The sequence below is a fragment of the Furipterus horrens genome, unplaced genomic scaffold (genome assembly GCF_987537825.1).
Source record: "Furipterus horrens unplaced genomic scaffold, mFurHor1.1.pri manual_scaffold_5, whole genome shotgun sequence".
NCBI classification, from domain to species: domain Eukaryota; kingdom Metazoa; phylum Chordata; class Mammalia; order Chiroptera; family Furipteridae; genus Furipterus; species Furipterus horrens.
The window spans coordinates 100,703,990-100,717,895 of record NW_028327175.1 but is presented as its reverse complement, the minus strand read 5'-3'; the positions used below and the strand labels follow the sequence as shown (position 1 = coordinate 100,717,895).

The following is a 13,906-nucleotide window of genomic DNA, read 5'->3' as shown; positions in this document are numbered from 1 at the left end:
AGTATTCAGTTCACTGGTTGTGAAGGAGAACGAGATAAAAGCTACCTCACTAGTTACAAATAACACGAGAAAATGTCACAGATTCAGGTCTACACCATTCACATGATCAAGCAAGCTCCTCCGCGGGACTAAGTCAGAACTTACTTGGTGGGACGATAATCCGGAATGGAACGATCCAGTGAGATTTTTTCACTGAGGTAGGAATTGTAGCCATATTTCTCATGGGGTCCTTTGGCTTTTTCCTCTTCAGCTGGGGAAAGGGTAGCAGGAAGGCCCCCTTTGCCCCGCCCACCATAACCTTCAATGAGCCCAAGGGATTTGGATAAGCCTAAAAAAAGGAGGGGAAAAAGAATGATTTGAAAACCACCATACCCAGTTTGCCATTCAAGTTCAGATGCAGCTTCGATGGAAATTTTAACATTATCTGTCACAGAAAAAAATGCATGTTATCATCTTATCAGTCTCGGGAATATGCTCTGAATACATTATATTGATTGAGGGGAAGGACAAAGCAACTGTGAGTTGTGGGATTAGGTCCTGTTACCAGTGAGAAAACTCTCTCTGTTTTTGAGAACTGTGGCTTGTAAAGGAGAGTGCATGGACCGGGAGAAATGGAAGCCAAGGAGGACACAGGAAGTGGGACAGAACCGGGGCCATTACTCATGCCTGTTTCCCTCTCTCCACCAACTTCGCTAGGCCAGGAGCTACCTGATGCAACGCAGGATAAGAAAAGCCAGTATCAGGAAACTGCCAAAATGCAGGTGTTTTTACTTCATTTGACCAGAGGACAATATACAGATTGATTTTTATCATGAGTTTAAAGTCTGTAACAGCCTGACACAGTTCTTTACCTAATAGTTTTATTTACATTTCACCTAAATGGCAACAGGAATACAAAATGCCTGAGAATAAATCACAGAGGAAAAAACCCCATAAGGGAGATAATGGTGCCAAGTAGAGTAGGAGGCCCCTGTCACAAGCCTCACTGAGCAACTAACTGCAAGTTCCCTGGATGGTGGCAGCTTTATAACTATTGCTCCATTATACAATAAATACCCTGATGGGCAATTTTAAAATCCTAGAGTTATGGGGGGTTTTACTACTTAGCCAGAAAACTTTTGTTGTTAAGGGCTCTCATATCCTTTGGCTATTCCAAATGCACAAGCATAAACACACACACACACACACACACACACACACACACACACACACACACACACCACCACCATCACCACCACCACCACCACCACCACCACCACCACCACCACCACCCCGCCCTGTCCACAAAAGTCTCACTGCTGCCCCTGGCAGGAAGAACATGACTAGGGTTGGAGACAGCTCCCTCAGCCTTCACAGTGGGCAGCCCACATAGCCCAGGAGGATCCAAGCCTCCCAGGAAGGCATCCCCGGGCATGTCAAAGCCCACAGATCTGCTCAGGTCACACAATGGTCCTTTATCACATAATGGCAAGACTTATAGTCATTCCCTTTCTTGCTTCTCTAAAAGCAGAAATCTATTTTCTGTGATATCAAGATTAGAAAGCAAAGGTTGAGAAAGCATCTGAGTCTAACTCAGATAAACATTATTTCTCTGCCACTGTCCACTATGCTCTTCGGGAACCCTGACATCTTTTCTGCCTGCCACCAACCCAACAGAGGCACCATCAACTGAGAATTCAATTACTTCAGCCTTTCCTACCAGCTTCCTGGTCTTTAATCTCTTGCTTCACATCAATGTGCAACAAACATTCCAATAACACCATCTTCACCATGCTCAAAAAATCTATGAGAACTCTTCGCATGTTGAGTACAAACACCTGTGCTAGGTTTTAAAACTACATTACTGGGGCAGAGGGGAGGGTTGTAGAATGGCACAGCTACTTTGGAAAATAGTTTTGCAGATCTTCGATACGGTAACAAGACCCTGCAAGTCTATTCCTAGGTATTTTACCCAAAAGAAATGAAAAGATATGCCTACACAAAAGCTTGTACACAAATGTTCAAAGCAGCAGAATTCATATCACTAAATGCACATTAACTGATGATGAATGGATAAACACGATGTGATATATCCATACAATGGATATAATTGGCAATAAAAAATAATGGAGGAGTGATATATGCTACAACATGGATGAACCTTAAAAACATTACGCCAAGTAAACAAAGCTAGTCAGCAAATACCACATACTGTATGATTTTATTTGCATGAACTGTATGGACTATGTAAATCTTTAGAGACACAAAGTAGATTACCATATGCTTAGGACTGAGGGGATCAGGAGAAGAAATGGGGAATGACTACAAACATGTAGGAGGTCTCAGACTTTTGAGTGAGTGATGGAAGTGTTCTGGAGTTAGATGTGGTGATTTTTGCCCAACTTTGTAAATACACTAAAACTCACTAAATTGTACACTTTGTGTGGATGAATGATATGGTATGTGAACAATTTCAATAAAACTATAAAAAACCCACTCTGGTAGACAATTCTGTTTCTAGCAGCATGGATGGCTAAAACAACATGAGAACTTCTCAGTAAAGCATCTAAAAATGCTGAATAAAAATTTTTAAAAATATTTTAAACACATAGCTCAGCTTGCAGGAAAGAAAGGGAACTCCAGAGGTAAGTTAAAATCAGAACGAAGACTGTATCTGCTGGGATGGGATGAAAGAGGGATTTCTCATTAACTAAAGACTAGATTGTTAGGGCTCATACATACATAAGACATGAAACCTTTTTATGCCTTAAATGTTTCATAATTCATAATAATTTTTAATTATGAAGGTATGAGTTTCTCTTGTCTACCCCAAACCTGTTTTAGGAACCTATTTGGATATAAGGTCTCTGTATAATTGAATTAAGATTATTGATATTCTTATAAGAAGAGAGAAATGTGGACACAGAGATGGAGACAGTCACACAGAAGGAGGAAGGCCATTTGGCGACAGAGGCAGAAACTGGAGGACGCAGCAGCAAGCCACGGAATGCCAAGGTCTGTCAACAACTCTCAGAAGCTAGAAGAGGCATGAAAGGATTCTTCCCTAGAGCCTTCAGAGATCACGGCCTGGCCAGAATCTTGATGTTGGTTTTCTAGCCTCCAGAACTGTGAGGCAATATATTTCTGCTGTTTTAAGCCACCAAGATTGCAAAAACTTGTTTTAAAAAAACTACATGAAACTAATACAATGAATATATTTTTAAAAAGAGAGAGAAAACAGAGTGAAAATGGATAGAGAAAATATATATCAGGCAATTACCAAAAGAAAGGTGATTATTTTTCTTTTAAAATACCTCTTTTAATATCAGATAAAACAGAATTTAAGGCAAACAGCCTTACAGGGATAAATATAGTCATTACATAATGATAAAGTAACAATCCACCAGGAAGCTAGAAAGAATTATAAACTACCATGCACCTAGAAGTATAGCTTTAAATTACATACAACAAAAACTGACACATTACAACAAAAATCAACAAAAGCACAATCATAGTGGGAAATATTGATACACCTCCAAGTACTCAACAGATCAGAAGGACAAAAATTTCACAAAAATATAGAGCAACTGAATGACAAAATGAACAAGCTGCTCTGATGGGCCCTGCAACTGCTAATAATAAGTGCATGTTCCCTAGAAGGGAAGTTAGAACCTTTAAACCATGGACAGGCTACAGATAAGTCTCATCCTATCTTACAGATAATCTCTAAACATTAAGTAATTAAAAAAAAAAAACCAATAATAAAAATACCACAAGGAACTCACACATTTTGGCAATTTAAAAAGTCTTCCAAAACAATTATGGGTTCAAATAATTGATCATGGTGCCATTAAAAGATACATGCAACTGATGGAACTTTTAGGACAGTGCTAAAATAATAACAGGAAGGAACTATATAAATGCATATATTGGCAGAGGGGAGAAAAGGCTGATAATGAGGTAAGTACCTAACCCAAGTAGTAATTAAAAGAGAGGAAACCTAAAGAAAGCAATAATGACCAAAAGAACAATACTTCATCATACACACACACACACACACACACACACAAGAAAGACAGCAAAGAAGGAAGAAAGAAGGAAGAGGAAGGAGGAAGGGGGTGGGGTGTTGGGGGGAAGAGAGAGAGAGAATGAGAAAGAGAGAGAGAAAAGTGCATATGTTCCTTTAAGGGAGGATTTATCTACTCATAACAGTAGATACAATGCCTAGGTCCCCTAGTGTTTTTAGAGGCCCAGGAAAATGTTTAAGTTTATCTTAAAATCATAGCAATGCAGTCATATAACATAATTATTAATATTTTTATGGAGGAAGAAACCCATGAAGGCTAAAGTTCCTAGGGCCCACAGAAGTCAGAATGCAACCCTGACTCTCCTGAGTTTAGAATTTTATCCATAAATGACAAGGTGCCTAAAGCAAGTAACAAGATGTGAGGCATGATTTAGAAATTTTACCTGGAAAGTGGATAGCACAAGGACAGGCTCCAAGCACTAACAGTAATGACCAGCATCATTTATTGAGCATCTATTATGTGCTGGGCATCCTGCTAAGCACTTTACATGAACTCGTTCATTGTGTCATCTGAACTCCTGACAACCTCATGAGGAAGGTGTTACAATTATCTCTAGGTGACAAATGAGGACACTGAGTCTGAGATTGTAGTCATTTCATTAAGGTTCCATGGCTGGCAAAGGAAGATAGACCTGGGTTTTGGATGTAGTTAGAGATATAAAGGAGGATAAACCTGGGTTCTGGATATAGTTAGAGATCTAAAGGAGCACAAACCTGAGCTCAGTGACAGATAAGGAGACCAGTTCCAGGGCTCTTGCAGCAGCCCAGACAAGGAATGGGAGGGTCCCTTTTAAGGTGGTGATCCAAAGGAGAGGCGAGAGAAGAAGTAAGGGAACCTGGGATTTCAGCGGAAGGGCTGGTTGATGAAACCACTCACAAGGATGGGCAGAGAGCAGAAAGTTTGAGGAGTTCCATTCTCTACACGTGGTATACGGGGCACTCATGGGACATTCACACAGGATCAGATGTCCAGTGTGGGGCTGAAATACATGAGAATGGAAGTTCAGATGGCTGAGGCGCCCCCAGATATGAACCTGGTACCATTGGCATGGAGGGGGCCATAGCCATGATAAAGGGTGGGGGTTGGGAGGGTGGGGGAATGCTGAGCAGCAAGAAGGAGAAGGACAGACACCACTCAGGAAGCGTTCTCTGACCACACTCCCCATGTACACTTCCACCACACCTGCAGTAGGAACTGCATACTTCAAAGCTTATTTCCTCATTCTAGATGCGTGCTCTGTCATCAAAGGTTCATTTGAAGTTCAAGACTTCAAGAAACAATTACAGAAACATCTCAGTATGAACCAGGTGGTTGAGCTTCTTGCTTGTCTTCATAAATCCATTTGACCACTCTTTCTCCACTCAGTGATGATTATTGTTTAGGTTTTCTTTTTTTTCAATGCTTTTATATCCATTTTTCTATTAGATATGCAGGGCAGATATGACCATGATCATTTTAGAGATAATGGAGGCTTAGATGGATTAATTATTTGAACATCAAAAAGTAACGGAGACAGAATACAATGTTCCTTTCCAACCCTCAACACACACACAAATGCTCTATCCAAGAAAGTCTATAGGAAAGAAGAGCCCAGCATTGAGAGCATGATGAAGAATGGTAAGTAAATGACAGTCGTCGGCAGCCGTCCGTCTCGAGAGACGATGGTGTAGCTTCTTAAGAGTATCTGCACCGCCGAGAATGGTTGTGCAGTCCGACTCGGGAGTGACACGGTATCTGTCTCCTCCCGTGTTGAATCGACATCTTGCGATGACGCTGGAGTGTCCTCTCCAGTGAAGCTGAAGCTACAGAGCCTGGGCAGGGTGATATGGAGGGTCTGCTGTTGCCCATGCAGCAGACCCCCCCTCTCTTCGCAGCTGAAGGGTCCAAGGGAAAGACGGAGTCAATACAGCTTGGTTTCAGGTGCGCCGCAGGAGTTGCCGGTGTTGACTACAACGTCAAACCGCCTTAGGGACTCCGGCTCCGGATTTTCTGTCGGGGTTTACTCCCTTAGCCTTTCCCCTGAAGAGGTATGCCGCAAGGCAGCGGAGGTTTTTTTTTTGGAGTCAGAGTTTTCCTTCTCTGATGTGCCCTGACTGGAAGATCGAACCAGCGACACCTAGCTCGCAGGCCAACGCTCAATCCACGGAGCCAAACCAGCCAGGGCCAAGTAAATGACAGTAAGCTCATAAAAAGACTATTATACAGCAATGAAAATGAATGGCTTGCTGGTAAATGGAAGAATATCATAGACTCAATGTAAAACAAAAAGTAAGCATCAAAAATGCATTTAATTCCATTTATGAAAAGTTTCAAAAACTAATCAAAATACAGTTTAGGGATATAAACTTATGTAGTGAAACTATAAACATCCATAAAAAAGAGAGTGCATTATGACCGGGGAAGGACATACAAAAAAACTTAAAAGTTCTGGTGTTTCTCCATTATAAAGCTGGGAGGTGGTTATGACTAGTAGTCATGATATAATTATTACCTGAGATGTATCTAATACCTACAGTCTGTGAACTATTGCATAATGAAGAAAAAAAAAAGATGATAAAGAGAGCACTGACGGTGGGCTTTTCTCCTTGTTTTATGTACTTCTGTCCATTCACCCCGACTTTCCCCTTTCCTTTCCCAGTACTTCCTTCCTCCCTCACAAGCCACAGACTCAGCCTTCTGTGGGTCTCCCGCCAACGTGGAGCCCAAGAGTCAGGGAGGGAAACTACTGGAATGGGGCAGAATTGGCTCCAACTCAGCAGCTTCAGTGGGACACATCTGATTCCTCCTCTTACTTCATCGGTGTGGTATGGTTGGTATGTCTTTTTCTTCCCTTGATGGGACAGCATTTCTTTTGTCCAGTTGTAAAAGAGAGCTTCCAGTCCCAAGTCATGAAATGCCAAAGTGCCTCTCAGCTGTGCTTGCTGGGCCCACTCCCACTCCCATGGGCAGCCTTCCCAATGCAGGCAGAGGGGCCAGGGCTGGAATTTATTACCAAGGAGCATAGGAATTAAGACTAGGAGTGCATGCTGATCCCACCAAGGACACACAGGGAATGCTGGCTCCCAGTGAGATTTTATTCCCCTTCCTGGGTCATTATCTCCTCCACTATGAAAGTCACCTACTTAGCAGCCTTACGAGGATCATTCCTCACAGTGTGATGTGACAATTACGGATTATATGTTTTGTGGTCCATGTGCTCCCATTTCCCACCCACCCCCCCAATGTAATCTGCCAGAAGTTCAACAAGGCAGCAAAAATTTTCACTGGCATTTTAATGTGCTTACTTAGCAGGTCCAGGAAACTGTTGGCAAAGAAATACAAGTTCAAGATCACCAACAAAGCTCAAGCTGGTCTTCGCTTTGCTGGGGAAAGCTGCCACTGGAGCAAGCTGGGATGACTCCATGAGCCAGGGAGCCTTCTTTTCTGAAAGAGCCCTTTGCTCTTTGGCCAAGAGCAGTCGCAGCTGCTGCAGACCATATGGGAGCTTGTAGGCATGGAAGTCGCAATTGGCAAAGGGAAGAAGAAAAAGCAAAGAGGGGAAAAGGGAAGAAAATGGAGTAGCTGCTCGGCACCAAGCCTTGGAGGACTCACAGTTTCCTTCTTCCATATCAGGCACTGCCTCCTGATTTATTTTAGCTGAAGACTCAAGAGTCAAGGTGTGTTATTGGGCAAGAGGTTGAGGATAAAGGGAGAAAAGATAAATTGGGGTCAGTTATCCAGCATGATATATTTAGTATGTGTATAGATACACACACACACACACACACACACACACATATACACATATGTTTATTTTTCCAGTATAGCACCTGTACTGAATATTCTTCATGACTGTCTCCATATCCACGCTCCACCTTTTCCCCACTGCATGCCCCTGTATAGACAGCATGAAGGTTCTCTTGCTTTGGGTTGGGTTCAACCAACAGGGGACACCTTGAGGAGATTGATGGGTAGAAAGAGAGGTTGGGGTATTTATTCCCCCAGCCTCCTCCCAATGGGCAGTGGTGGTAGAGGCTGCATTCCTCCATGCCCCAGGTGCAACCAGGAAGCCCTCTCCCAGGCTTTGCCCAGGGTCACAGCTCAGCTGGCGTTCTGTTAACCGCTCCCCGCTGTGCCCTTCAGCCCTTGGCATGGCAGCCCCTCCTCCTCTGTTGCCAGCCTTAGAGTAAATTCACCATTCCCTGTCATTCCCTGCTGATTTCCCTTAACTCTGCCCAAACCTTTGTAAGTGTTGTGCTAAATCTCTTCACTCACCCCTTCTAGTGTGCCATCTGATTCCTGCCGGGACCCTGACAGAGACTACATCTAAACTATCCCTGAGGGAAGACTTCTAGGTATTCTCTTTAAGGGCAGGGATGGGGTTACCCATTAAGAGATTTTAAAAACATTGGAGTATATGAAGGATTAGAGATAAGATCTGGAGATTGAATTTGGAACCATTTACTATAAAGTGATATCAAGAAAGAAAATCAGATCAAAAATCCATGAGAAAAATATCTACTAGGAGATGACGGGTAGGATTACTATGATGGTATATTTATACTGACAAAGAAGAAGAGAGTCTGCACTGCTGAATGTAACAAACAAAGCGAGCCTGGAAAAGGTCATATGATTTGGCAGTAGAAAGGGCCTGGTGACCCTGGACAAGGCCACATCAGGAAAGTAAGTGCTTCCAGGATGCCTGAGCTGGGCATGCAGAAGACCATGTGCTAATAGTGTTTTGTGTCCTGACCATAACCAACTATAATACAGATTGTAAAAAACCCACACATATTTATAAAAGCATAAATATTGCAATATACCAAGAAATAACTTTACCCATAGAAAGAAAATTATAAAATTTTACTAAATGGCAAAAAATGAGATGTATATAAATTGGCAGAAAGAGACATGTTTTTTGAATTAAAAGATGAAATGTTATGATACAGTTTCTTCTTTTCAATGTACAGTAAGTCCTCACTTAACTTCAGAGATAGGTTCTGAGGCTTCAAATGAAATAGTGTGTAACAAACCTAATTTCACCACAGGCTAATTGAAATAAACAAGAGTTCAGTTCCTATGGCATTTCATTGATGTTATAAGAAAATGACATTGAACGAAACAATGTTATTCGAGGGCCTGCTGTATGGCTTTAATGTAATTCCCAAAGGTTTTTATTTTCTTGAACATAAGAAAAGGTTCTAAAATTAACCCAGAAGAATGCAGAGGTGATAAAACTTAGACATTTTTGTAAAATAATAAAAATGAAGAGTTGCCCTATCTGATATTAAGTTAGAACATAAAGCAATTAATAAAATGGCACAGTGACTGAGAGGGGACTTTACAAGGTCTGTCCGGAAAAGGTCCAGCCATTGTTAATATAACAGGAACAGTTTGCGCAACATTGTTGTAACCTGGCAGCCAAGGAGAGTGGACTGGAATGTTCATGCATGAACAACGACCACTTCACTGTACTAGTCAGTGGGGATGGTAGACATGCTGTTGAGTAAGCATGTGTACTGTGTGATCGTCACATTCAAAATGACTGAGAAAGCAGAGCAATGAATCTGCATCAGATTTTGCATAAAGCTTGGACATTCCTCCGTGGAAACTATTTGGATGATTCAGAGGCAGAGCGATGGGCAACTGGTGACTGGCAGCTTCATCATGACAATGTGCCCACTCATGCATCATGTCTTGTGCAGAGTTTTTCTGGCAAAACATCAAATCACCCAGGTGACTCAGCCTTGCTACAGCCCATATTTGGCACCATGGAACTTCTGGCTTTTCCCAAAACTAAAATCTTCTTTGAAAGGGAAGAGATTTCAGACTGTTGATGAACTTCAGGAAAATATGATGGGGCAGCTGGTATCAACTGGGAGAACCGTGTGAGGTCCCAAGGTGCCTACTTTGAAGGAAACAGAGGGGTCATTGTCCTATGTACAATGTTTCTTGTGTCTTGTATTTTCTTCAATAAATGTCTCTATTTTTCATAGTACGTGGCTAGATATCTTCTGAACAGGCCTTTATATATGCTGGGAGGTGAAGCTCAGGATTTTTTTTTTCTCAAATAGGCATCCAATGTTCCAAATATTAAGTAATAAAAGAACCACCACCTCTGAAATTTTAGAAATTCCCTTCTAGTGCAATCAAGTCAATACCTAATCTGTGCACAACATCTCATGTGGATGATGGAGCCGCTCTGTGTCCATGCAGCACAGGGAGCTGGAGGCACACACGCTTGATACCCGCACAGCAAGAGTAAATCACTCAGCCCATACCTGAGTACAGTCGGGCCCAAGCTATGGAGGCTCCATAGTGGTGGTAAAAGTAAAGAGCCAAGGTTCTAAATCAGCTCCAAGCTGCCTCCCCACCTCCCATCACACAACTAAGGACATACATTTTTCCAGGGTCACAGTTTAAACTTATGAGTTTGGAGGTAGCCAGCATTATTCTTTCAGAAAAAGGGACAGTACTCACAACTGATACACAAGCTCCAGAGGAGACAGAGACTTCACCCAATGCAGCTTCGGGCCTTGTCAACTCGGGAAGCTCCCCATCGGCTCAGCAGCCACAGCCCAGTGTGGAGAAAACCACGCGTGCGCGCACACACACACACACACACACACACACGTACGTGTGCGCGCGCAGCCAGAGAGTCCTCATGGCACAGGGCTTTTAGTTGGACAAGCATTTGATAGGTGGTCTCTGCAGGAAGGCCCGACTCCTTCTCAAGGCTCAAGAGTCCCAGGGAGATCCCATGATGCTAAAGCATTTGGATGTTGATGAAAGTTATAGGCAATGAGGATGTCACAGCCATAAGCTTAATAGAGAGCAATGATTCCAGGTCTATTCCTGGCCTACTTCCAGGTCTGCCCGGGAGAGTGAGGAGCCTTTCTGAGAAAGACAGCCTCATAACAGAGCTAAATAGGACATCTGAGAAATGTTTGAAGAGGGGCCAAGAAGGGACTTACCCTACCAGCTAGTAAAACATACCAAAAAGCTCTAATCATGAAGATAGTGAGATAATGGAACAGGAAATGACAGGCAGATCGATGGAACGGAAACTTAGTCCATAAATATTGCTGAAAGAGGGAGAGGACAGCACCATTTTGGATACAAATGTTAATGATAATTAGTTAAACTGACAAATGCTCTCTAGATACCAAGCTCTATACTAAGCACTTTTATGATAATATATCATATGTACAATATTTGCTAAACATATGTTAACTGTATATATTTGTGCTATATATATTTTTTAATTCACTTAATTCATATATATAATATTTTTAAAACCATTACTCAAATGCCCCGTGGTGCTAGTTCCTCCATCTCTTGACTCCGTTCCTCCCTTCTTCTCCATCCCTTCTGCCACTGCCTGATCCAAGCTCAAGTCATCTGTTCCTTAAGTTATTGCAGCTGACTGCTGACATTGTCTTCTGAGTGATCTTTCTCACATGCAAATCTGATTACTGCTTGCTTAAAGTTCATTAGTGCATTCCTGCTGCCTAATGGGGGGGGGGGGTTCCAACACCCTTCATGATGTATGCAGAGCTGCTCATTAGTTGACTCCTTGCCCAGCCTCATCCTATGCCTTTCCCTCTGCAGTACCCTCTGCTTTACAGACTCCACTCTCTTCTGAAGCTTCTGAAGCCGCCGCCCCTCGGTGCAGCTGCCAGTCACCCATCCTACTCACCACAGTTCTGCGAACCCTTTCTGAATGCCACCGGACCCAGGAAGTCAGGTGTTGCTCCTTGGTGGAAATCGCAGCCTCAGCATTGCTTATGTCATATTACATTTGTCCTTGACTACTCACTCACAAGAGCACAGGCCTTTGTGAACAGGAAGACATCTTTGTATCTTCTATGTGGGCTGGCACAGAGTAAGCACCTTATACATGACGTACCATGAATGAATGGCTGAAGGAGCAAAGTGAGTGAATAAATGAAAAAAAAAAAATCGGTGAATGAGGATAATACTAGCTGGACTGGTCAAATATATTAGCATGTTCCAGGGTTGACACAGAAACTCCTGGAGACATCTGAAATTGGTAAGAATGCTTCATGAACTCAGGTCAAATCATTATTGATTCCCCAGTTCATATGTTAGTACAATGATCTTGACATTTGTTGACATCTGCATTATTATGATTTGGACATTCTTTGTCCTTTACCCTCAGTGTTTCCAGACAAGATGGTCCAAAGGTTATGTTAGTCTTAATACTTTGAATGAAGTCATAAGAGTTTAACTGGGTAAAAGAGAACTAAGTGAATTGTTCCCAAAGTCCATGACCAGTAGTACACCTGGGGTCCCACTTAGAGTCCTGAATTGGAAGGAAGGAGAACTCAGCCGACCCCTTGGATCCGGCACAGGAATTACAGAGAGAGGGCCACTTAGTTTGGACTGTGCTCCTCCCAGAATAAAGAGCTCATCACCTTGCAGAGCAGGGCATTCCTTGTTTACAGCTCAAATAGATAAAATTTCAAAAATGTGTAGCTCAGTTTCTTTTACACAGTGGTCTTACTTCCCTCCTCTATATCTATCATGCGTATAATTACACTTTCATGTAATGTTGAAATATTACACAACATTATCATGAGCTGTTCTCGTATTTTCTTTTTCCCAGGCTAAACATATCTGCTCTTTTAACCATCTTTATATGATCGTGTTTTCAAATTTTCCATGATTTCTTAGTTTCTTCAGGCTTCTATAACAAAATACCATAGATCAAGTAGTTTAAACAACAGATATTTACTCCTCACAGTTCTGGAGGCTGGGAAGTCCAAAAACAAGGAGCTGGCAGATCTGATTCTTGAAGGTCAATGTTGCACACAGCTGCCTTCTCACTGTGTCCTCACATGGTGGAGAGAGTCCAAGTTTGGATGTCTCTTCCTCCTTTTATAAAGATACAAATCCCATCCTGTGGCCCCACCCTCATGATCTCATCCAAACCTAATTACCTCCCAAGGGTCTCACCTCCTAATTGTATCACAATGGGGAGTAGGGCTGCAATATACGAATTTGAGGGGGCACACAAACACGTAGTCCATAACACATGATCATTCACTGCAGAATTCTGTCCTAGAAGACAAAATGATGACTAATAGCTCTTTGGATGCATGCTCCCCACCCCCCATAGCCCCTCTTCTAGAGCCCAGAATATTGGAAGTACATTTTTGCCCATTAACCAAACTGTTCATGCAGCATTTGCAGTTCCAAGAGATATGAATCATTGTTATGTGCTTGAAGTGTCTTTGGAACAAACTGTCCATAAATTTTCAAATTGCAGTTTTATTCAAAATGACATGTCTTACATGTATTATGAACTTTATACTTCCTGGAATATTTCTACAAAGATTATTTAATTTGTTCCTCAGAATAGCCCCTGCCACATTTAGCAGATGAGCAAAGGGAGGCTCAACAAGGACAAAAAAAAAAAAAAAAAATGTGCCTGAGGTCGCTGAAGACACTCAGAGGTAGATTTAGAACCTGGGGCAGTACTTCAGGTTGCCAAGCGTGGCTTCAGGAAATGCACTCTCAGATTTCATGCCATCATGATGAAGAGGATTAAAAGGCTGGTGTCAGGGCAAAAATGAACACAGGCACACACTTCTCCCTATGTGGAGGTGATCCACGGAGCCCCAGCCTGGTCCCCGCTCTGGCTGATGTGTATGCCTGAGGGTGCTGGTGAAGAGAATATTTCTAACAAGACAAAGACTTTGGCAATCGTCAGGGCGGCTTGGAGCAGATGGATGAAAGACACTGGCTGCACAGGTTAATTGTATCACTTAGCCCCACATCACTTATAAAATCACCTATGGGGTGAAAAGCTGACCTAGAGCCAGGAGGGAAACATG

At 42.4% G+C, this 13,906-nt stretch overlaps 1 protein-coding gene across 2 annotated transcripts in view; it reads right to left on the bottom strand.

Moving 5' to 3' along the window:
* GALNT17 (polypeptide N-acetylgalactosaminyltransferase 17) overlaps positions 1–13,906 on the bottom strand; it is a 447,810-nt gene that overhangs the window by 289,630 nt on the left and 144,274 nt on the right. For both annotated transcript variants that reach the window (XM_090276912.1, XM_090276913.1), the window contains one exon: positions 145–328. In XM_090276912.1, coding sequence (XP_090133038.1) covers positions 145–328 — 184 coding nt within the window. The remainder of the gene's footprint in view (positions 1–144; positions 329–13,906) is intronic.